Genomic DNA, 23181 nt, shown 5'->3' with positions numbered 1-23181 from the left:
AGACTTATAAACTTCTCTGTGTTTGGGTTCGATCAAACAGAAAATAAAAAAGATGATAAAATAACTTGTTGGTACAAAATCTGGAGACAAAAGCACTCTAAAAAAAATTCCAGAAAGCACGTGTCTGTACTCTAAATAAAATTCAGAAAAATATGGATACTGTGGAATAAGACATCAAATAAAAAGAGAAACAGACTGAAACAATAAAGGTGATATCTGAAAGGTAGAAAACAGCTAAATAACCAGTTATTAAAAACACTGAAAATTGGGCCGGGCCGGTGGCTCAGGCGGTTAAGAGCTCCGTGCTCCTAACTCCAAAGGCTGCCGGTTCGATTCCCACAGGGGCCAGTGGGCTCTCAACCACAAGGTTGCCAGTTCAATTCCTCGAGTCCCGCAAGGGATGGTGGGTTCCACCCCCTGCAACTAAGATTGAACACGGCACCTTGAGTTGAGCTGCCGCTGAGCTCCTGGATGGCTCAGTTGGTTGGAGCGCGTCCTCTCAACCACAAGATTGCCGGTTTGACTCCCGCAAGGGATGGTGGGCTGTGCCCCCTGCAACTAGCAACGGCAACTGGACCTGGAGCTGAGCTGCGCCCTCCACAACTAAGACTGAAAGGACAACAACTTGAATCTGAACGGCACCCTCCACAACTAAGGTTGAAAGGACAACAACTTGACTTGGAAAAAGTCCTGGAAGTACACACTGTTCCCCAATAAAAGTCCTGTTCCCCTTCCCCAATAAAATCTTAAAAACAAAAACAAAAACAAAAACAAAAAACACTGAAAATTCAATTACAAAATTAAAATTTGCATTATAAACAGCAAACAGGAAAAAAAAATCAACCCAAAAGAAATTTAAATGAATGACACAGATATGGGGAACAAGTTTGAGAATTTTTGCTAAAATGCAAAGGATTAGGAGAAAAACAAACATTAAAATGGTGGGAAATGATAATTTATTTTTTTACAATTGAGAATTACATAATAACAAACAAACAAAAGTTTGTTTTTCTCTAGAAAAAAATATATGCAAAAACTCTTTCCTTGGATCCCAACACATGCAAATATATGACTATATGGTAATATTGAAAAGTAGTGGAAAGGGGGAAATTTTCTCATTATACGGTTACTGATCAATCGGGTAAGTATTTGAGGAAATGGAGAGTTAATTCACATTTTGCATGAATAAATTCCCGATGGATTTTAGGGAAAACAAAAAGGTTTTGTAATCCTGGAACGAGGAAGATCTTTTAAGGCATAATCCATGTAGAAAAAAGACTGAATTCATAAAAGATTGAACTTAATAAAAATTTAACATATTCATAAGACAAAACAAAAACAAAAGTACCACAAATAAAGTTCAAGATAAATGATAATCTGGGGAAAAAAACACAGCCTCCATATCTAAAAAGGTCTTACAATTCAAAAATGACTAAAACCGACAGAAAAATAAGCGAAGGACACAAATAGGCAATTCACGAAAGGAGAAATATAAATCAGCAAGAAATACAGGAAAAATGTCCAACTCACCCAGATTTACAGAAATGCAAAGTTAAATAAAAACAAGATACATTTAAAAATATATTTATAATTTATATGCAAAAAAGTCAGAGATGGCTAGGATGTGATATATAGGACACTCTTCTGAGACTTTGCCAACAGCAAATTTGGGGACATCAACTAAGGACCTTGAAAACATGTCCATACCTTGACCCAACAATTCAACATCTTACAATAAACCCTAAGGAAGTAACGAAATATGAATATAAAAATTAAAAATAACAACAGCTAACATTTATTGACTAACATGTCAATACTCTGGACTCAGCAATCCACATGCATCTTTTCGTTTCATCCTCACACTGTTACAAAGGCGGGACCATTATTACAGATGATGAGAGAGCAGACTAGACGGGTTTAAGTAACTTGTGTCAAGCCAAACGGATAAGCAGTGGAACTGCAACTTGTCTAACTCCAAAATGCATGCTTTTAACCTGTGCTATCCTGCCAATTCACCTGAGTACCTCCTGGAGTGATAAAGAATTGCAATCAGTCTGCATAGCTGAGAAAAGGGGACCGATTAAAAAGTTACAGTACATCTACCAAAATGTAGCCAAAAGAAATCACACTCCAGGAGAAATTTAGATACTTTATGCTATTACATTAAAAAAAAAAAAGAACTATTAAAAAGCAGTACATATTCACAGTGTGATTCCACTTTTATACACATTTTTTACAGTATTATGTTAGATTATGGAATATTATATTTAAAACGTGATAGAGATATGATAAAATGGTCAATTAAGATTATCTCTGGCCTGTTAGACTTATTTTCTTCTTTCCACTTTTTGTATTTCTCCAAAGTGCTATGACCACTTATAACTTTTAATCAGAAAAACATTATTTAAAATATATGCTGGAAGAAAGACACGTATGGACCGAACAAGCATATAACTGATTTATATTTTTACAATGTTGAGCTACAATTTGGAAAGGTTCATCTCCACTTAACTTAACCCAAAAGTCCACACACGCGAGACTCTCTATTTCTAGGAACCTGCAGGTCTTCCTGAGTCCTTTACGCCCTTCAAAGATTAATGACGGCTGTTGCGAGGAGGAAGGGGTCTAGGGCAGCTCTTGGCGTGACACTAGCACAAGGTTCCACCATGTTTGCTATGAGAAATCCCGACAAGCTTTCTTAAGGAATGCTAACTGGTAAAAAGACTTTCTCAAAACACTGGCTGTCACCTTCCTCTTTCCACCTAACGCCCCCCAAGTGTATCAGGTGTACAAAGTGACCAAAGGAAGTTTCTGGTTTTACTTCATTCTAACCCACACTTACAATAATAAAAACACACTATTCCACTTTAGAGAGACTCTGACAAATAATCCCAATCTAATACAGTGCCCGGCACGTAAAAGGGCATCTAATGAAGATAGAACAAAGGAACAGTGAATGAATGATTTACACTCGGCCTGGGGGTATAGGAGCCATATTTAGTTTATAGTCTTGGCCAACCCACTCTAGTGCCGGTACCCAGAACTGATGGAAGTGCAGCGCAGGTTCACAAAGGGGAGGGGACACAGGGCTCTGCCTTCAGGTCAGGAGTCCCTAACTTCATGGCGGATGCCTCCATCCCGAGATCTGCACTGTGTAACCTAACCGGTAATGAGAATCAGGGACCCCATTCTCCACTGTTGACTAGATCTTGCACTGTGGTCATTTCTCACTTTGGATGTTAGTCTATCTGTAATGTCCCCCTGGCAAAAGGCAGCTGGCCTTGTGACTTTCAGCTGCTAGTTATTAGCTTTTTGTGACACTGCTCAGATGTTCATGATTATTTTCTGCCCCAAGGAAAACTGAGGAAGAAAACAGGACAAATATTTTATTTGAGGGCCACTAAGAGAAGTGATAAAAACAAGATCCTTTCATACTACTTTTTGCTTAGCACAGCTGAGCTAAGGTGCTTCCCTTGTAGGTTACCAAACCCATCTAAAATGTCCTATTTCATTTCCTCAGCGTCACCTCTCATAAAAAAGTCTGTCATCTTTGAAATCTCTCTGCCGCTTCTACTCCCCTATGTCCAGCTGTTACAAAGTCCTGTTGACTCTCTCTCTCCAATCGTTTTGAGCCCGCTCCTTGTTCCTGACCTCAGAGCTGCTATGTGGTGCAGCCTTCGGGTATGCTTGACCCAGTCTGCTGCAACTGCCTTCCTCCCCCATGTCTTTCCATTCCCATGATCCAAGACGTGCTCCACAGCGCTGCCAGCGTCACCTTCCTCAGATTAGCATCTGATCTAGTTACACCTGTGTTGGACATACTTTTGCTATCTATCACCCAGCAGCCATTTTTCAGGAAACCACTCCTCCAGCATTCTGTTATTAGTCTTGCTCAGTTCACAGGGTTCTATGGACAAACCCCCCCAACCCCCCCCCCCCACACACACACCCCCTATCCCTCCACCATCCTCACAGAGGTGACACAGGATCACCAGCGACAGGCCCAGGGTGCAGGCCATAGGGATCCGTCTGCTGGAGGTCATGTGACTGGCCTGAGATTGTGAAATGAGTCGTGTGAAGGGCCCTTTACTGATCAAAGGCCACCTTGGGACCTTCTGCCAGAATGTCAAGAAAGATACTCTCTTCTTGCTGATGCAAGCTCCAAGGACTACTGAGGCGGGACTATCTGGGACATTCCCATGAAGAATGCAGCCAATACTAAGACAAGCAGAGGTCACAGATAATGAGAAGCCAGAGGAAAGGAGTGGGACAGGCTCCAACAAACGTAAAGATGTCACTGGAGAAACCAGACCCTTCCGCCATCTTCAACTTAGCAGTTAGGTAAGCAATTAAATGCCTTTTCTTTTTCCTTTAAACTATTGTGAATTGTCTTCTTGACACTTTTGTGGGTAAGAGTCCTAACATGCCCAACTCCACTACTTAGCAAGTTTTAATAGCATCTTACTTCCTACAGAGGAAAAAACCCAAACTCCTTAGCATAATATTCAAGTTCCTCAACAAACGGGGTCATCTCCGCTTTTCAGCTCCTGTCCCAGACTCAACTACTTTCAAATATTATTAATAAGAGGAAGAAGAAAAATAAAATCAATACTCTCTGCTATGGGCACCACAGACGCTGACTTCTGACCCCACGCCACTGCTCAGAATACTTCCTGATTCTGAATTCCTCTTCTGTTCTCTCCTTCATTGCTCAGTTTTCTAGAACCAGCTCATCTTAGGAACCAGCATCCCATTTTACATTACAGCGTTCATATGCACGCTACCAGACACAGTGGAGACAAGAAATAACTCTCAAGTATCATTTCTAACACCTAACAATCTGTTTCAGAGAGTATATGCTCCACAAATGTCTGTAGCTCTGATCAGAAATGAAAGACTGAGGATTGATACCTGTCAGACTCTTAATTGCTCCCTACATTAGAATTTTTCAAAAACTAACCCTTCCAATATACAACCCAGCCATTGCATTCCTGGGCATTTATCCCACAGAAACAAATTAACATTCATATACAAACTTACACATGAATGTTTATAGCAGCTTTATTTGTAATTTCCCCAGACTGGAGACAACCCAGATGTCCCTTCATTGGGTGAATGGTTAAACGGTGGTACATTTATTTAATGGAATATTACGCAGCAATAAAAAGAACAAACTATTGATACACACAACAACTTGAATAAATCTCAAAGAAATTATGTTAACTGGGGAAAAAAACGCCAGTCCCAAAAGGTTACATACTGGATGATTCTATTTATAGAACAATCTTGAAATGACACAATTACAGAAATGAAGAACAGAGTAGTGGTTGCCAGGGGTTAAGCACGGAGATGCGGTGAGAGGTGAGACAGACGGGTGCAGCCACAGAAGGATGGCTCACAGGGGATGCTGGCAGTGGTGGCACTGTTCTGCATCCTGACAGTGTCAACACCCAGGTTGGCACATTGCACCGACACCCAGAAAGGTGTCACTACAGCAGGAAAGTGGGTCAAGGCACTCAGGATTTCTCTGTGTTATTTCTTATAACTGCATGGGAACTTCTAATTATCTTAAAATCAAAAGGTTAATTGTTAAAGAACTAACCATAGCTCAAGTCTGAACCAAAGAGCAGATTCTCAATGCAAGAGTACCGTACAAATAATCACAGTTTCAAACAGAGGATCCCACAGTGACTAGCAATGCAATAGTTCTGCCAATAAGAGGCAAGTAGGTCTCTCAAAAAGTGACAGAGTTGTTCTTATCAACATAAGGAAAGAGATTTCTTTACATATGAAAACTGTTTTCAGACACTGGGATGGGAAACGAAATTACAAATACTAGCAGGAGGAGGAGTGTCCCTGCCGAGAGCACTGAGCAGGGACCCTGAGCCACAGTCTATCTCTCCGAGTGCACGGCTGGGCTTCCATGGGGATGAATAACAACCACTGATCTGTGAAATCTGATCTGTTCGCCATTTAGATCCATGTGACTCACCGAGGCTGGCTGCACTCATGTCTAAAAATACAGGAAATCTGCAGCCTAGGCAAATTTGGCTCATTGGCTCATGGGTTTTTGATTCGAACACTGCACATTTAGAGATAGTTCTGTATTTACATCAACCAGCTGCAAAGGATGGTCTGCTGCTCGAATTACAGAAGCAAAGAGAATCAGAAGAATTATCTGCTTACATACATTTTATCTGGGAGCCACGTGACAACTGCTCTGTAACGGGGAGCATGAGGTCTGAGGTCCTCTGGAGGCTAGAAGGATGCCCTTCCTCAGGCATTTGCCTCAGGGCGTGCCGGACTACATGCCAGTCTCCAAAGGGGACAGAGGGAGTCAGAAGCTATTAAAGACAGAGCAGGGTGTGGTGGTCACATGAGCGACCCAGCGCCTGCCACGGGGACCGGCAGTGGCCGAATCTACAAGCATAAAGGGTGTGGTGCCTTGGACCTGCCATTTTTTGCTTTGTCCAGCCCCTCTCAGTACCTTTGCCAGTAATTCCTGCAGCCATGACCACGGGTGAGTGAGGCAGCTTATTTCTGGGAGTTATCTCTTGGAACACCCTGATTCCTGTCCAAGGCGCTGTTCCTATTTCCAGACCTGGGGACTTTTCACAGGTGCCCTCTACATGTCCCCTAGGGCCTGCCTGGCAAAGCCACCGATGCACTCACCCATCAGGACACTCAGCAACTTCTGCACCCTGGAATTGACACCCACGATTCGGTAGAGCCCTTGCTCATTGATCCCTGAGAAGAGAAACAGTGATGATTTAATTAGCGGCATGTCAAAACACAAGTCAGGCCAATCCAGGCAAAGGCACTGTTTTCATTTTCTCGGTCCTTCTAAAAGCCGCTCTAATTAAAGTCCCCTGTCACTCAGCTCTGCTCTTAGCAAACGAGTGGGATTTGGTACAGCTGTCTAGGATTTCATGGACGTGCTGCACACTTCAGCCCTCGTGTTAGTTCAGGCATCAGAGGGGAAAGAAAACTTCCTCCTCTCTTGCCAAAGGCAGCACCTGAAGAGCTTTGAAAGATACCAAATATATACTTTCAAATAGGTCATACTTACCCAGTTTTTAATTTAAAAAGCCAAAAATGACGTGACAAAAAAATTTGTATTACAGATAAAAGTAAATACATCACAATCTATTTTCACTTTTATTTTGGAGGCTGTTAGCCAAGACTGAGAAATGAGAAAAGCCATTCATTTGTAAGGTTTATATTGGTTGTAAGGAAGAAGAAGGACCACCTTCCTTCAACCCAAGGAAATGTACAACTGGACTAGGAGGGGTTTACCTTCAAACACCCAAACAAAGAACCAACCACTAATCTAGCCAGTGCTTTGTTCATTTTAAGTGCAAGGATTAGATCACCACTGTCTCATTTACAAAAAGGGACAATTCAGACAAAGGGATAAGAAACGATGTTGCTCCTGTTAGCCCTCGGCGTATCACATCTGATACCTCCTGCTTCCTATCTTATTCCCCTGATGTCCGTTCTCCAAGCAGGAGCCAAAGCACACTTCCCCAAGTGTACATCAGTTCAAAGGAGCTCTTTTCTCAAAACCTCCCAGTGGCTTCCAATTGCATTTAGACCACAAACAAAACTTACCACAAGGCCCTGCACGCCTGGGCCAGGCCTCCCTCTGACCGCATCACCGACCACCTGCCTCTGCTCCAGCCACCCTGGCTTCCTGTGACGCCAACACATCAGGCCCAGGCCCCCCCATCACGGCCTTTGCACAGGATTTCCTCCCCCTGGAACACACCTCTCCCAGATCTTTTCATGTTCTGGTCTCACCTGAAATGCAATCTCTTCAATCTAACAGGCCCCCTGACCAACACCACTGACCAGAACCTTTCCCTGTTTTCTTCATAGCAGCGAATAACATCTGCAGTTATCTTTCTTATTTGGTTTCTTGTCTGTCTTCCTCCTCACAAGCACAATGGAAGCTCTAAGGACAGCAATTACGTCTTCCTCACCATTATACCCCGACACCTACATCAGTGTGTGATACATGACAGAATGAATAAAACTGAGTCACACTCCATCAGAGCCACTACTTTGGGACCAAACTCAAGTTTCCTGGAAGCAATGTGGGGAAAGGCTGATTCTGCAGTGTCTTCTACGAGACCTACATAGGAATGGCACCGATGAATAAAAAGGAAGTGGTCTGGAGTGACGGGATTTTACCGCTACAACAGACCTGCAAAGGAACGTCCGTCATCCGGCTTGGTTCACGGGCTAGGGGACCCTGGTCACAGACTAAGGGATGGGCCCCAGTTACTCGGTGGCAGAGCCATCATTCAGTAATGTGATGGCTACAAGGGCTTGCCCTTTCCGAAGTGTGTCTCATTCTTTCCTCCTTGTGCTTTCCTGGAACTTGACACAATCTCAGCTCCCATTGGACAATGATTAATGAAGCCCCCAGAGCAGGGGAGGTCTGTTCACCTCTAGTCACCACAAATACGTGTGTACATATGTGTACTGCAGTAGGGAAATAGCTACTCCCTTCATGTGTTTGTTAAAATGGCATTTAGCTCACACTGTCCTTATGTCCTCTGTGTGCTAAATGAAAACTTTCTTAGAAGTTAAAACATCATTTTCAGAGGAAGAAGCAAAGCAACCACTTAACTCTTTATTGAAGGAAGGTACAGCAGACATAGGCAGACGTTTAAAAAGTATTAATATTAGTACACATTAAAATAAGTACCTTGGAAAGAGTACTTTTTGACTGGCTACACAGGAGTAGAGGCTGATAAAGTTAGTTTTTGTTTTGTTTTGTTTGTCTCTCTCCTCTTCTACTTGATGCTTTATAGCCTTTATAAAGATGCTTATATTGCTCAACTAGTAAGAGTTATGGACCCTGTTTTAAAAGATAGAACTTCTTTCAAACAAATAAAAAGGGCTGATGGGTTGAGAGGCTGTGGACTAAATAACATTCACATCTTTGACAATGGTTCAAATCAAATGCAATGGAAAGAGTTAGAGTTCTCAGGGCTGAGCGCACTCAAAGCTCCAAACTGTCAGAACTGAGGAGCTGCCTTTGTGGCAACCTTGGAAGAGGGGATGGAGACCACTGGGATGAACCAGCTTCCCTTATCCCAAAGTCCTGCTCCAATGGACCAGGTAAGGTCCATGTGTGACAGGCAGGGTCTGACTGCAGTGCCACTGCAGGCAACCAGGGGCCTGACCCGTTCCAGGGTGGGTCCCAGAGACAAGCTCCCCAGAGCAGGTTTCTTAACCTGGGGTCCACAGGCCCTGCAAGGTCCCCTAGAGAATTCTAGGTGTCTATAAACTTAGACAGGAAAACAATTACATCTCTATTTTTACTAACCTATAATTGAAAATTAAGCATTTCCTTCCATTATGACATAAACAACAAATCCCGGTAGGATTAGCAGAACCTGCAACTTGGTCAGAAGTCACAGGTATTTTCATAAGGTACTAGAATTGTTACAGACACTTTGAAATATCACTATTTCCGAAGTATGCGAGTTATCGACCCACCACTTTAACTTGTTATTTAAAGTGTTACCAAAGAAACACATCTGATTATTATCACAACTATGTTTCTTAATGTTTTGATAACTGAGCGTCTGTAACTGGTTTCCTTGTAATCCCATGTATCTGATATGCATGCATTTACAACTTTCTTCTGATCAGCCAAAGAGGCGGATGACATCAAATGGGTTGAGAGCTCCCACTTCGGAGCAACATGACTGGTGGAAACACACCAGCAATGGCACTTGGGGAGTTAATGAGTCACTTAAAATGGGAAAACAGCAGGTAGCAGGTCGGATGCCTCCCCAGATGCGTGACCTTGGCTGAGAACAATGCCATCTGTTGAACTACTTTACCTCGGGTTTCCACAGCGTGGATGCATTTCCTGATTATGCTGAAGCCAATGCTGTCCAACTGTGCAGCTGAAAGAGGAAGAGAAGGAGAGTCAAGTTGCTGGCCATGCAAATCCACCTCCTCGGGACAAGGCCTGACCAACCCGGGATGAGGATGACTCAGGTCCACAGTGTGGTCAAGCATCCTTTTCATTTTTCCCACTAAAGGGGCGGGAACGATAAAACGAAATTAGCTGGCGTTCACCGAGAGCTTACCATATGCCAGGAACAGTGCTTCGTGTAGATCATCTCATTTAATTCTCATAATGATTCTGCAAGGTTAGCCTCAATTTATAGATAAAGAAACTGCAGCATGACGTGAGCCCCTTACTGAAGGAATAACTAGGCATCCTTTTAATTGTTTTGTTATTATCAGGAGCGGTAGGACTAACTACTTGCTGGCCGCCTTGAATATGCATAAATCAAGTGTTCAATAAATGCTGGGTGAGTGCTTGACATAAATTATCTCATTTTATCCTAATAAGTACTCTAGGCTGATACCAGCATTAGACCCATATTACAGATGAAGAAACTGCAATTTTGCAAAGCTAGATATCTTGACCAAAGTTGCAGGACTAATATATGGGAGACTCATGCTAGAGTCTGTACCACCTAACTGCTTTAAATGTGACCCTGAGTTAAAGAAAGACATAAAATCTTACTCAAGTGACTAGAAAAAGGGAAAACTAACTTGGAGGAAAATTGAAACAGCCGAAAACAGAGAAGCTACAAGCTGAAGAAGAACTAAGGCAGCAGAGTTATCCTCTGTGGTAAATTAGCAGGTGGTGACACTTTCCCATCTGCTCTAAAACCCACTCATGTCACTCAGAAAATAAATGAGCAACAGCAGCAACTTTTTCCACAGCACAGAGCCAATTTCCAACTTGGCAGTGACTCTGGAAACCCACCAAAATTCATCCCCACACTCTGGTTACTCCACGATAAAGATGTGTGTGGTAACCTTAAAGAATGGGTTCATCTCTGACCTCCTGAGGACATCAAGACAAAACACTCTACAAACTGATGTGCAGAGTAGAGAAGGGAATGGTAGAAAGCAGAAAAGGGAGTATTTATAAATGATTGGTCATCATCCTGGGGCTAGAAATATACTTGTAAAATATGAGACCTGAGCAGAACCTGAACTCATCTTGGATCTAATCCAAATCTCTTTCTCCGATTCCTTATGTATACAGATAAACTTAGATACAATGAAGATAAAAATCCTTTAAAAAAAAAATCACTGAGAATTCCCCCAAAATGGAACTAAAAAGGAATGCTAATTTCCCCAAACTTCTCTTCCAAAAGGGAAACAGTTCTTGTTCTTACCTGCATGCTTAGTGCTAAGTGGTAGTTATTATAAATACACTTGGCCTCTAGGATAGTAAGTAAAGTACCAGAAAAGGAGGAAAACAGTGTCTTTCTCCCTAGAGACCAACAGCTATAGAAACCATTGCTCTATTCCCTTAAAGCTGTAAGATGCCTATTAACTCAATCCCTGGCTTTTTCTAAGATGAACAAAGTCGTATTTACTTTCCAACTGTGTTTTACTGAGTTTTCTGACTGGAAGCTGTAAGCCAGACCAAAATTATTCTTCCAAATGAAACTCAATTAACTCATGCAACAGACATTCCCCAAGCTTAATAACAAATTATAATACACAGGCCAAATATCAATTGAAATTAGGGGAAGTTTTTTTTTTTTAATAATAGCTTTATTGAGATACAATTTACATATCAGAGTTCATCCACTTAAAGCTTACAATTCATTAATTTGTGGTATATTAACAGTTATGAATCAATCACCACTATATAATTCTATAACATTTTCATAAGCCCCTGCAAAAACCTCATACACATTAGCAATCACTCCTTATTTCTCCCTGTACCCCAGCCCCTAGAAACAATGGAATTACTTTCTGTCTCTATAGATTTGCCTATTCTGGACATTTTATATAATTGGAATCACACCAAATGTGGTCTTTTGTGTCCAGCTTCTTTCATTTAGTATAAAGTTTCCAAGATTCATCTCTGTTGTGACATCAAGACTTCATTCTTTTTTATGACTAAATAATATTCCATTGTCTGGATATGCCACATTTCATTTATCCATTCCTCAGTTGCTGCTTCCCCTTTTGGCTATTATGAATAAATGCTGATAGGAACATGTATGTACAAGTCTTTGTGAGGAAATATATTTTATTTCCCTTCAGTGTATGCGTAGGAGTGGAATTGCTGGGTTATATGGTAACTCTGTGCTTAACTCTTTGAGGAACTGCCAAACTCTGTTCTAAAGCACGGCACCATTTTACATTCCCACCACCAATATGTGAGGGGCGTTCCAATTTCTCCACGTCCTTGTCAACATTTGCTATTGTCTCTTTTATTATAGCCATTCTAGAGGGTGTGAAGTGGTGTCTCGTTGTGGTTTTGATTTGCATTTCCCTGATGACTAAGGACCTTGGGCATCTTTTCCCGTGCAGGGGAGGGTTTTCATGCCTTTACACAGTAGTTAGAATAGAGCCTGTTGGAATGTATTTGTCAGAGGGGAAATTACTTTTTATACTTATGGAGATTTACAAAATGTTCCTAACTGATTCAACAGTCAGTTGAAGCCTTTTAGTTCTCTTTGAAGAGGTGCGTAAGCAGATCCTTGCATGGGAGAGACAGAACTGCCATCTTGCACAGTGCTCTGAGAAACAGCTGAGGCTGATTGCAAACTTGGATATTTTAAGAGTAGGTTTGTGCACATGGCACCGATGAACTTCTGTCCCACAAAGACCATTTTGCTTCCTTAGCCCATGAACACTGGTTAGAGTTTTGGAAACTCGGAAGTAAGCTGGCAGCTGACAGTGACGACGCCAGGTGCAAGAAGATACATGTTCATGAAGCCATCAGCACAACGATCAGAAGAAATAAGGACAGAGCTAGACATAACCCTGCAAAAGTAAATCAGTCCTTGAACGTTTTCTTGGGTAACTGAGGGAAGCCAGATCCTTTTCTAGGTAATGGAAAAGAACACAATAGAACCTTCCAAGTACACCCAGAAAAAATTAGATTCTATTCACTTACAGCAACTACAATTACCTCTTTTGGAAAATGGCAAAGCAAAACCCTCCGAACAATGTGAGTTAATGTTCCTCCTTTGATTTTCCCAACATTAGTAAGTTCTCCAATCTGTTTTAAACCAGCAAACTCCTTTTCTTGAAATAAACCTTACACAGATGTTACTCATAAAAGCCTGACACATTACACACGTAACGTAGTATTTATTAGCATATACTGGTTGCCTAAGTTCAAAGGTATATAATGCTTACATATTGCAAAGTCAAGCATTAAGAGCTCAAGGTAACTCTGTCAGCTTCTAATGTGTCCAAGCTGCATAGTGATGATAATTATTACAGTTTTACAAACAGATAAAACCGTGTTAAGGAACGGAATTCATATTAAATCACAGTTAATCATATTAAGCCAACAAGAAACTCATGAAATACAATTTAGCTATCATTGCTCTAAATCTCTAAACTGGAACTGGTATAAATTATATCATTGCCCGCTGCCCTGGTATCTCCCTGTATCTCTCCATCTCTGTCTTTCTCCATCTCTGTGTTTGTTCCACACACGTTTGACTTCTACTCTCATCAACTTGAGTTTCCTGCTGACGTCATGATTTGGTTACTAATGATTAATAACTGCTTTATTGTTTACCGTGTACCAAGGACCACTAATGTGATAAAGTACTACAGTGCATGCATAAGCAGATCATTAGTCCTGATCTCTGCCCAGCAGGTACAGAACCTAAGTTAATTGAGATCTCCTACTCTGAAAATCGCGGTTCCCACTAAAAGGTTTAGAACACCATCACCACCCAGCAGTTGCTAATGACAGAAAAAGTCTGAGCAGCCCCGCCAGATGGAAGCGGCTGCCCTTAATCCCCTCAAGCAGGTGATTCAGCTCTTTCCCCGAGCCAAAGCTCGGAAAAGGTCAGGGATTTATTTGCAATTTCTGTATCCTTATAATCTCCAGAAATAATCTTTCATTAAATATCTACTAGGCTCACATTATTCCCTTAATTTGACTTGCGATGAGTTGTTGCAGGACCAGTGGCTCTACGCCCGACGTCCACTGTCTTGCAGCTTCAGCTTATCTTCCTTCCTCAGCCTCAAGCTCAGCTCAGCCCAGGTTTACACACAGGGCAGGCCAAACAGTTGTCATATAATGAATATTCACAGAGCTCGCACCAAATACCCAGGTTGACCTGCCAAGTTAGAAATGTGTCATCCTCTTAACTTTCATTTCAACTTTTGAGGTCTTGTTTCTTTATCTCCTTTTAGAGAAAGGAAAGGGCCAAGGTCACACAAACCTATTTTCTCAAAGTTCTGTGGCGAACATGAGGACATGGGAGAGGTGGGTTGATGCCCAGTCCAGGAGGGGAGTCTTAGGGCCGAAGTGGGAGGAGGGGGCCCGGCAGACCACTGCTCGGGCGCCATCGAGCCTACGGTTTGAACTCTGAGACTAGGGAGGCAGGTTACATCCAGAGAGAGACTGACTGTTTTACTGTTTAAGGAACAACATACTGTAAGATTCCATCAAATTACTTCCTTCTCTCAAAGGAGGAGGCTGGTGGGCCAGGTAGACAAACATGGATTTTAGCATAACCGTCACTGCCATACTCGGCAGCTTCTCGTACCCCACAGTACCTCATCTGAGAGGCTTTTCCTGGCTCTTTGCACCTTAAAAGAAATGAGTTGTGTAGGTGGTGATAGAGGGTGAGAACTACAACAAAACCATGAGCACAACCTTAGCACATCCCCCCTTTCTCACCCCCAAATCCCAATGACCTCCAAGTCCCCCAGTTTTATCTCCTAATGTCTCTCAATTTTGTCTCGTTCTCTCCATCTTCACCACCACTGTTCTGGTCCTGGCTTCCACCATCTGTGACCAGGATCCCTGCAATGACCTGCTAGGTGGTCTCACACCTCCTCTGACTCCCTCCAATCTGTCCTCCACGTTGCAGCCACTTCCACCACCACCCCCATCTCGACAAAATCAGATGATGTCACCTCCCTGCGTAAAATCTCTCAGTGGCACCCCACTGCTCTCGGGAGGATAACCCACATCCTGCACGTGGCCCACGGACGCTGTGTGGTCTGGTCCTGGCCTGCCTCATTCCATTGCCCTAGAGCTCAGCATCCCAGCTATACTGGCTTTCTTTCAGAGTGTCCAATTGACCAGACTTTCTCCCCAGCCTTTTGCACAAGCTGTGGGTTTCACCTGGAAGCCCCGGACCGAAGAAACTCTGAATCCTCACGTCTCCCCTTAAATATCAATTCCTCAAAAAAGCCTCCCCGACCTCTTCACCCAGGTTGAGGCCCCCATCACGCACTAGGATGTAGCACCATCAACCTCTCCTTCAAAGTACGCAGCACAACTGCAAGCTTACATTTTGTGTATGATCCTACAAAAAATGTCTACCAAAGTAGATATGCATCCATGAAGGCAACGGTCCGTGTATATTTTTACTACCTTATTTGATTCAGTACTATACCACTGGCTTTCACAACTAGAGCGCTGGAAGTAGAAGCGTGCCAGGTTTCATTGTGTACAATTTTTCACATCGAATGCATGGATAGGCAAATGGGTGACGGAGTGCTGGGGACAGTTGCTGTGGGGCAGTGTCATGTAATCAACGTGACCTTTCAAATTCCAACTGATACAAACCCTGTGGCAGTAGCTAAGCTATTTAAGCTACTGACCCTCAACTTTTTCATCTTTTGTGAGGAAGCAATGGTTAAAGAAAGAAATGAATGGCCTGATCGAACCACTTCCTTCCTTCCTATATCAGTACAAAGAGGTATGGCCACCTAGCAGTGCAGCCACCAAGAATGAGTCCAAGAGGAGGGAAAAACAAAAGCTGCACAAGCCAACACACGAAGCAGCGGAGACAAAAGCAAGTTTGGCTTTCCCTGGACACTTTTGGAAATCATCTGCTTGTTCACCAAGGTATCATCATCACCAAGCTGCAGTGGTGTGAACCTGGGGCTGGTGATGGGGCAGGTGGGGTGAGGTGTTCTTCACATCATACTAACCAGGCCACCTACTAACCAGGCCACCATACTAACCAGGCCACCGACAGGCCTGAGGGTTGAGGAAGGCCCGAGAAAACCAGGGTATTGCTCCCTAGAGCTTAGTGCTATCCCACAGACCTCACTCTTCGGGTCCAGGAGCCCTTTTCTGGAAATCACTGACTTGATGTTGCCCTACTCCAATCCTCAGTACTCAGAACACGTAGAAATTAGGCAAGAAGTGGTCAAACCACCCATTGTGAACAGAAGGGACCTTTCCATACCATAGGTTGACTGACGGACATAAAGTCTGTGAAAACAACGCTCTGGGACACACCCCAACGTTACCCCATATGCACATCCCGGAATTCTAACATCTTCAGGAGATGAGTCCTTTTTCAAAGAAGGGGAGCTGGGCTATTGGATTAGTCTCAGCCCACAGCAGAATAGGTCACCACGTTCCTAAAGCTGCTATTCAATAGCTTTTGTCTGGCCTGAAATTTTCTCCCCAGGAAACTCACTCAATTTTCCTTTGATTAAAAACGAACAAATAAACAAACAAACAAAAAACGATCACGATTTTTATGGAAGCAATGGAATTTGCTGGAAGTGCTGGGTGTTTTCATAGAAACGAGAGAACTGAGAGGTAAAGGATGTTGCCGCCCCATTTTTAACGTGGATGGATATAGGAGATTGTATAGGGTTATTGTGAGCAGGCCACCATTTTATGGACATTTTATGAACAGCTCTAGGGGCATGTTCTCACCACAGAAATTTGTTCAATTTCCCAACATGATTTGCTCTTTAGAGTCTGGCCTGCTTTGCTCCTTCTGAATTTAATCAATTTCAGCACCATTAAAACCCATGAAGAAAAACACCCATATTGAACTAAATATGAAATCCACCTGGATAATAGATTTCCAATTGACTCACACACTCAGAGGGGCTCACACCTTTTCTCCTAATTCTGTGAAACCCCAGAGTTGCCAGGGCTCCTTGGCTATGGTCCCTGGGAAACTGTACGCACGGTGGCAGCTTTCAGAAGTTTCCAGTGGGGTCCAGGAAAGCTGGATAATTGGATAATTGTCCAGATATGAATTTTCTACTTTGGGGATTACCCACAGCCAATTTTTAATTCCAGATCAGCTGCCCAAGACCCTGTGCTCCATCCCACTCCACTGCCTATGCTGTGCTATACTCTGCTCCCTGGCTGGTCTCATCAAGGGGGTATGAACTCACTTTAACATTAACTGAAATCACACACACAGAAGTGGTACATACTGCAAAGAGAACAATGACCTTTAAAGACAGACAGACCTGGATTAGAATCCTGTCTCTAGCTGGATATGATCGTAGCTTCACCTCTCTGAGACTCACCTTCCTCATCTGTATAGTGGGGAGAACCCACCTACGTGTTGCGAGGGTCAAATGAAATGTACAGCAACTGTGACTTATTTGCTATTCAATAAATGGTCATCATCAGTAGTACCAATATTAGGATGCATCCTAATATTTGAATAAGACTTTCCAGTTGATGAAATACTTTATACCCAAGTTCATGTTACCCTTACAGTAATCCCATGGGGTAAATATTGTTACCATTCTTACTAATAACTTCTTGCTGTGTTTCCACACTAATGAGCATAATGAAGGATAATACATTACTGCTTACAGAATAAATGGATAAATTATGGCCTATTTGATTTTCCCAATATATCTGTTAGGTTTGGACGATGAGAAAAGCCAGCCCCGGGATGTTAAGTGGTAACAACGATGAGGAGAGCAGGACTGACAGTCACCGAGCAGACCGCGTTGCTCTGGGCTACACACTTAAGAGCATCCTGTCATCATCGTCACCATCACCATCCTCCTCATCCTCCACATCATCATCCCTATTTTACAGGCAGGAAACCTCGGCTCAGACACGGTTAAGAAGCTTCTAGATGATGGCGTTAGGAGTGGCGCACCTAGGACTCTAGCTCGGCTGGACTCCACAGCTCGTCCTCCTCTATTCCCCCCTCTTCTGCAGAAGTTCACATGACTCGTCAGCAACAGACCGGGGGCAGGGGATCCCCTTTTCTGGATTCTGCCCTTTCCATTCCAACAGCAGTCCTCGAAGCTAGTGGACCAGAGACGTAGGGGGCATGCTTGTTGCAATGCAGATTCTGGGTGCCCTCCCAGATGTTATGCTTCAGTAGATGTGAGAATCATACTTGAGATAACACTATACCATCTAACAAGCAATTCAAACAATTATCACTACAGACAAACAGAAATGATTGCTGGCTATTGATTAGTTGCCAATATCTACACCACATACCCGAGCTGATAATAACAATCCACCAGGGCTACATATCTCAATATGTAATGTTGGCTTGTGACACTCGTGGAAATAATTCCAAGTCGTTCACAAATAATTCCAAGTGGTTTGTAATAATTGTACACTTGTTTTAATGAATATTGGAAACGTACTGGTTTATCAAACATAACATCATATATTTCTTTTAAAATAAATTTAGGTTGAAAAGAGTGAATTGATTTAAAAAATAGTAAGTAATAATACAGGTGGTATATGTATACATAAAAAAAATCATAGAGATGATACACAAATAATACATTTGGAAGCTACTGTCCTAACGTGTCCCAAACCAGGCACTGCATGGTAGATGAAAAGACAAGGTGGGAGGGTACCATATTCTACCAGCAAGATGTCCTATTTCAATACAGTCATCCTGGATTCCTTGCTTTCTCAACACTCCATATCCAACTCATCGGCCAGTCCTATCAGTAATAACTTAAAAATACATCTAGAATCCAACTACTTCTCACCACCTCCATTGCTAAAACCTTAATCCAAACCACCATCATCCTTTGCTTGGACAGCTATAAGAGCCTCTCAATTGTTTCTACTTTTGCCTCCTCCCCTTCCTACACCCCCACCCCCACCCCCGCTTTATTCCCCACCAGCAGCCAGAATCATCTTTACAAATATACATTGGCTCAGGTCACTCGCCTGATCACAAGCCTCTAGGGACTTCGCATGACACCCGGGACACAATCATACCTCCTGATCATGGCCTCACATGCCTACCCAACCACTTTCTCTCCGGCTTCCTCCAATCCCATCACACGGTCCTTCCTGACATTCCTAGAACACAGCTAGTTTATTGTCCCCACCTCAGGGCCTTTGCACATGCTGGTCCTTCTAGGGACGCCCTTTGCTCAATTTTCTCCTCAAGTGTCACCTCTTCAGAGAGGCAGTCTGCTCTAGGTATCTAAAACAGCTACCCCTCCCCTTGTTACTCTCTATCTCTTTGTTCTTATTTCTTCAGAGCACGTCTTTCCACCTGAAAGTATACCCTTGTTTATCTGCTTACTGTTTGTTGTCAGTTTCTCTCAACAGTATAACTCCATGAGAACAGGGACTTTATCTGCCTTGTTCGTTATTGTAGCTTCAATAAATACTTCCTAAATGAAGAAACAAATATAATCTACATTTCCACCAGGTGAGACGCAGAAACCAACAGGTAAAGAAGTCCCCACACTCCAGGAGCCTCTAATGGAGAGCAGCTGACCGAACACAGTGGTACCGTTTAGAGGTCAGGGGTCCTCAGTGGAAAGCACTGACAGGGGTCATGCATCCCCTGACCTCTAAGCATGAATATTGCTAATCAGATTTTCCTCCCTAACCTACCACATACACAGGCACCTATCTTCTGTGTCATAGTTTCTGCGGACACACAGAGAGAAAAATAAACAGAGAAATAAGTAAAGAAAGTAAAATAGATAGCAGGAAAAAAGATGAAATCCCTGCCTGGCCTGGAACAAACATACGAGCTCTCAGCCTGAGTAAGGGAGACTCTAAAACAGCTGTAAAGTATTCCATTTCTTGGCAAGGCAAGGCAGCCAGGGTGGCAGCGTCTGGGTCTTGCATGGCACAGGCTGAGCGCGGCAGATCAGCTTGTGGGGGACTGAGTGCTTCCTGGTGGGTTTTCACATCTGCTGTCTCCCAGTCCACCTTAAAATTCCAAATCAGGACAGCCATGAAGAAGCAATGCCTAATGCACACTGCAGTAACGCCAGCGAGCTAACTCAGGACCCTGTTTCTCCTACATGGGGATCTGGATATCCCGAGAATGACCTGCAGTCCAGTGGCCTCAATTCCTTTCTGCCCTGAGGCCTGGGTGGCTGTGCACTGATTTCTCGACCACATGAGACCATCTCCAGCTTTCTCAAAATGGAAGGGTTTTGAGCAGAGAACCAATTGCCTCTGCTCATCTAGGTCCCTTTCCTGTCTTTACTTACCAGTCCTCTCACCTTGATCTGCCCCAGGAATGGTTGAGAGATGTTTTGGTCACGACACACTGTGAAGCAGCAAAGGGCAGGGAAAGAGAGGACATTCAGAATCAGAGGCCAAAGATGTGCACCTACAGCCACCACGAAGTGACTGTGTGGATGCACATACTTCGCCTCTCTGCCCCTGTCCTCATCTGTAAGATCGGGCCTGGTGAAAATCAAGTCAGGCAACACCTGTGACGGCACTCTACAGAGACTCTCCAAGTCATGCTTTTATGTAAGTGGCATCTGGTACCAGATAATGTTATTGATAATAATAACGGCAGAGGGCAACATTTAAGGATTGCCTAGAACACCAGGCATCGCAGAACTAAGGATTTCCATCCTAATCCCATTTCATCCTCCCAACAAACCAATGATACAGGTACTGAAGCTGTCCTGACCTCACAGCTACAGAAGCTAAGGCCCGGAGAAATTCATTTCCCAAGGTCACATGCTCAGTGAGTTGTGAGGCTGGGATTCCGATCCAAGTGTGTGCTAATACCCCAGAGCCCACACGCCCAATCATTTCTCAACACTATCCCCACTGCAGGCAACACTACGCGATCGCCTCTGCTAAAGCTTACATGCTGGATGTGAGGTGCGAGCTCGGAACCCTCTGATTATGCCGGGAAGGAATGATCTTAAGTAACCACAGTTTGCACACAGAATGAAGCCTCAGTTTTCTCACCTGTAAATGGGTTAATAATACTATCTACCTCATAGGGTTCTTAGAAGGAAAAAATGGCATGATGGACGTCAAACACTGAGCACGCTGCCCAGCACACAGTCTGTGCTCAATAAATACTGTCGAGAGCCCGCCCTTGGTAGCAGAAGGGGAAATTTTTCAGTCTCTACCTCGACAACCCTTTGCCCTGGGCTTTAGGAGTTAAACATGCAGCCAGGGACTTTCTCACTGCGGCTTGGCTGAAGCCCAGACTGGGATGCCCACGGGTGGCTCACACCTGCTGGGCCACAGTCTGCTGCCACTCCAGAGCCCACACCGCCGCGAGAAAGGGGAATGTCAGGCCACAGCAAAGTCATACACTGGCTGCATCTGTCAGTCTAACGTTGGCTGAGAGAGCGAATGGATTTGGTAAGTGTCATTTAGGACACGCGGCAAGGCCTCCGATGGTTAAGCTACGCCTCAGAAGCACCACTGCCAGTCATATCGCTGAGGCAGGGGGGCTCACCAGACAAAATGGCTGGAAACCCCACTAATCAAATCTCTGAGAAAACAACCTGTTCCTTCTCCTCCTTCTCTTACTCGCCCCAGCCCCCGAGGCCGGGGCTATTCTCAAGCTGGGGTGTTACCATTCAACTAAATATAATTTGAGCTCTACGGGGGTCACAGCAACTGTGTTGGACATAGGAGTCACCGTGAAAAGCGAGGTGTAGAAAGTCAGCACTTAGGTGAGCTACTGTTACAGCACCGCACCTGATGCAGCTCAGCAGGTGAAAGTGGTGGCCACAGAAACCGGCCAGGGCACAGGAGGGGGGGGAAGGAGAAAGAACGAGGGCCGAGGCAGGAGTGGGGGCAGCTGGAAGGGAATGCAGGCAAGGGAGGGAGCGAGCGCCTGTCTTCTATCAGCCCAGGCCTGGCAGGCGCGGACGGAAAGCTGGAGGGGAAGGTGCACTCAGCTGACTGCCTCGTGGGCCAGGGCACAGGAGGCCAGGTCGCCATGCCCATGATTGCCAGCCATCCTTCTCAGGTTTAAAAGGGGAAATGTTCTATTTATAAGCCACCGACCCGCGGAGGCCTGGCAGCCACTGGATGGCTCTGATCCCACAGGGATCCTGGTTACCAGTGGCTGCCTTCTCCTGCCCCTCAACTGTGGGTGTTCAAACAGCAAAAGGCCGAAGGTGACTAGGAGCAAAAGGAAAAAAAAAAATTTCTCTTTTCTGTCCTCCGCTGTTTTCATGAGGCTGCTGGACTTTTAGTAATGTCCGCAGGCTTTAGAACCTTTCAGAAAAAACAACAACAGTGATGCACGCCATCCCATCGGGCCTTCCCCTGCAATCTTCCAGACTACATCTCTTTTTCTCTCGCACAGATGGAGGGAAGCCGAGGCACCCTGATGAAGGGAGTGTGCACATCAGACGCCGGGCAGCGCACACGCAGAGCAGAGGTAATCACACCCTCGCCATCTCCTCCCAGGCGCTCAGTTCCATCCTCGGTGAAACGAGAAAAGTCTTGAATAAACAGTGTCGGAGAGCTGGATCTGAATGATGGCCTCCAGAACGATGAGTAACAGAACAACATAGAGTGGCTCTGGTTGTGCTGCCAAATGCCTGCAGGAGAGGGTAGTGGGCCAGGAGACGGTTCTGCACCTGGGAAGCCTGAAAGGCACGGAAACACGTGACCTGGCTCTCCCCACGTCATGTGCCACGGACGGCTCTGACGAGGAGGCTTACTAAGAAGGACTATGGAATGGCCCCCCCAACTGCAAAGAGCTGGGTGGGTTAGTTGTTGGCAGTGAATGATGTAACCCCTTCCAATGAGCCCCAATGAGTTGGCCACATAATGACAGGATGGCAGAACAGACCAGAGATTTCACGTATAGCAAGAAGCGGGGTGGGGGGGAAGAGCTTGGCATTAGGCAGACTCTGGTTTGAACATCAGCTCCACAAGGTCTGGACTGTGCTACCTGAACCTCTTTAAGCCTGTTTGCTCAATTGTAAACTCAGCCGCAAATGGCATTTCTGTCAACGGCAACGATTCACATACCACGTTCCTTGCTCCCTGCCATAACTTCCTGCCATGTTAGACTAATTTGTTAAAACTTATCCTTTTATTAAGCTAAGGATTAACATCCTATATATATAGTCCGTAGGCCAAATTCATCACTGCCTCTTTTGCAACTAAGGTTTTATTAGTAAACGCCCACA

The 23181-nt window shown here is 44.1% G+C and overlaps 1 protein-coding gene across 7 annotated transcripts in view; it reads right to left on the bottom strand.

Annotated features, from left to right (window-relative positions):
• The window catches only part of ARHGAP26 (Rho GTPase activating protein 26), a 399917-nt gene that overhangs the window by 159967 nt on the left and 216769 nt on the right, over nucleotides 1-23181 (bottom strand). For all 7 annotated transcript variants that reach the window (XM_033095952.1, XM_033095957.1, XM_033095958.1 and 4 more), the window contains 2 exons: nucleotides 9861-9926; nucleotides 6673-6747 (listed from right to left, as the gene is read on the bottom strand). In XM_033095952.1, the coding sequence (XP_032951843.1) occupies nucleotides 6673-6747; nucleotides 9861-9926 (141 nt within the window). The remainder of the gene's footprint in view (nucleotides 1-6672; nucleotides 6748-9860; nucleotides 9927-23181) is intronic.

Source organism: Rhinolophus ferrumequinum, chromosome 24 (genome assembly GCF_004115265.2).
Source record: "Rhinolophus ferrumequinum isolate MPI-CBG mRhiFer1 chromosome 24, mRhiFer1_v1.p, whole genome shotgun sequence".
Lineage (NCBI taxonomy): Eukaryota > Metazoa > Chordata > Mammalia > Chiroptera > Rhinolophidae > Rhinolophus > Rhinolophus ferrumequinum.
Note: the sequence above shows the minus strand (reverse complement) of the source record. Positions and strands in the feature narration are given on the sequence as shown.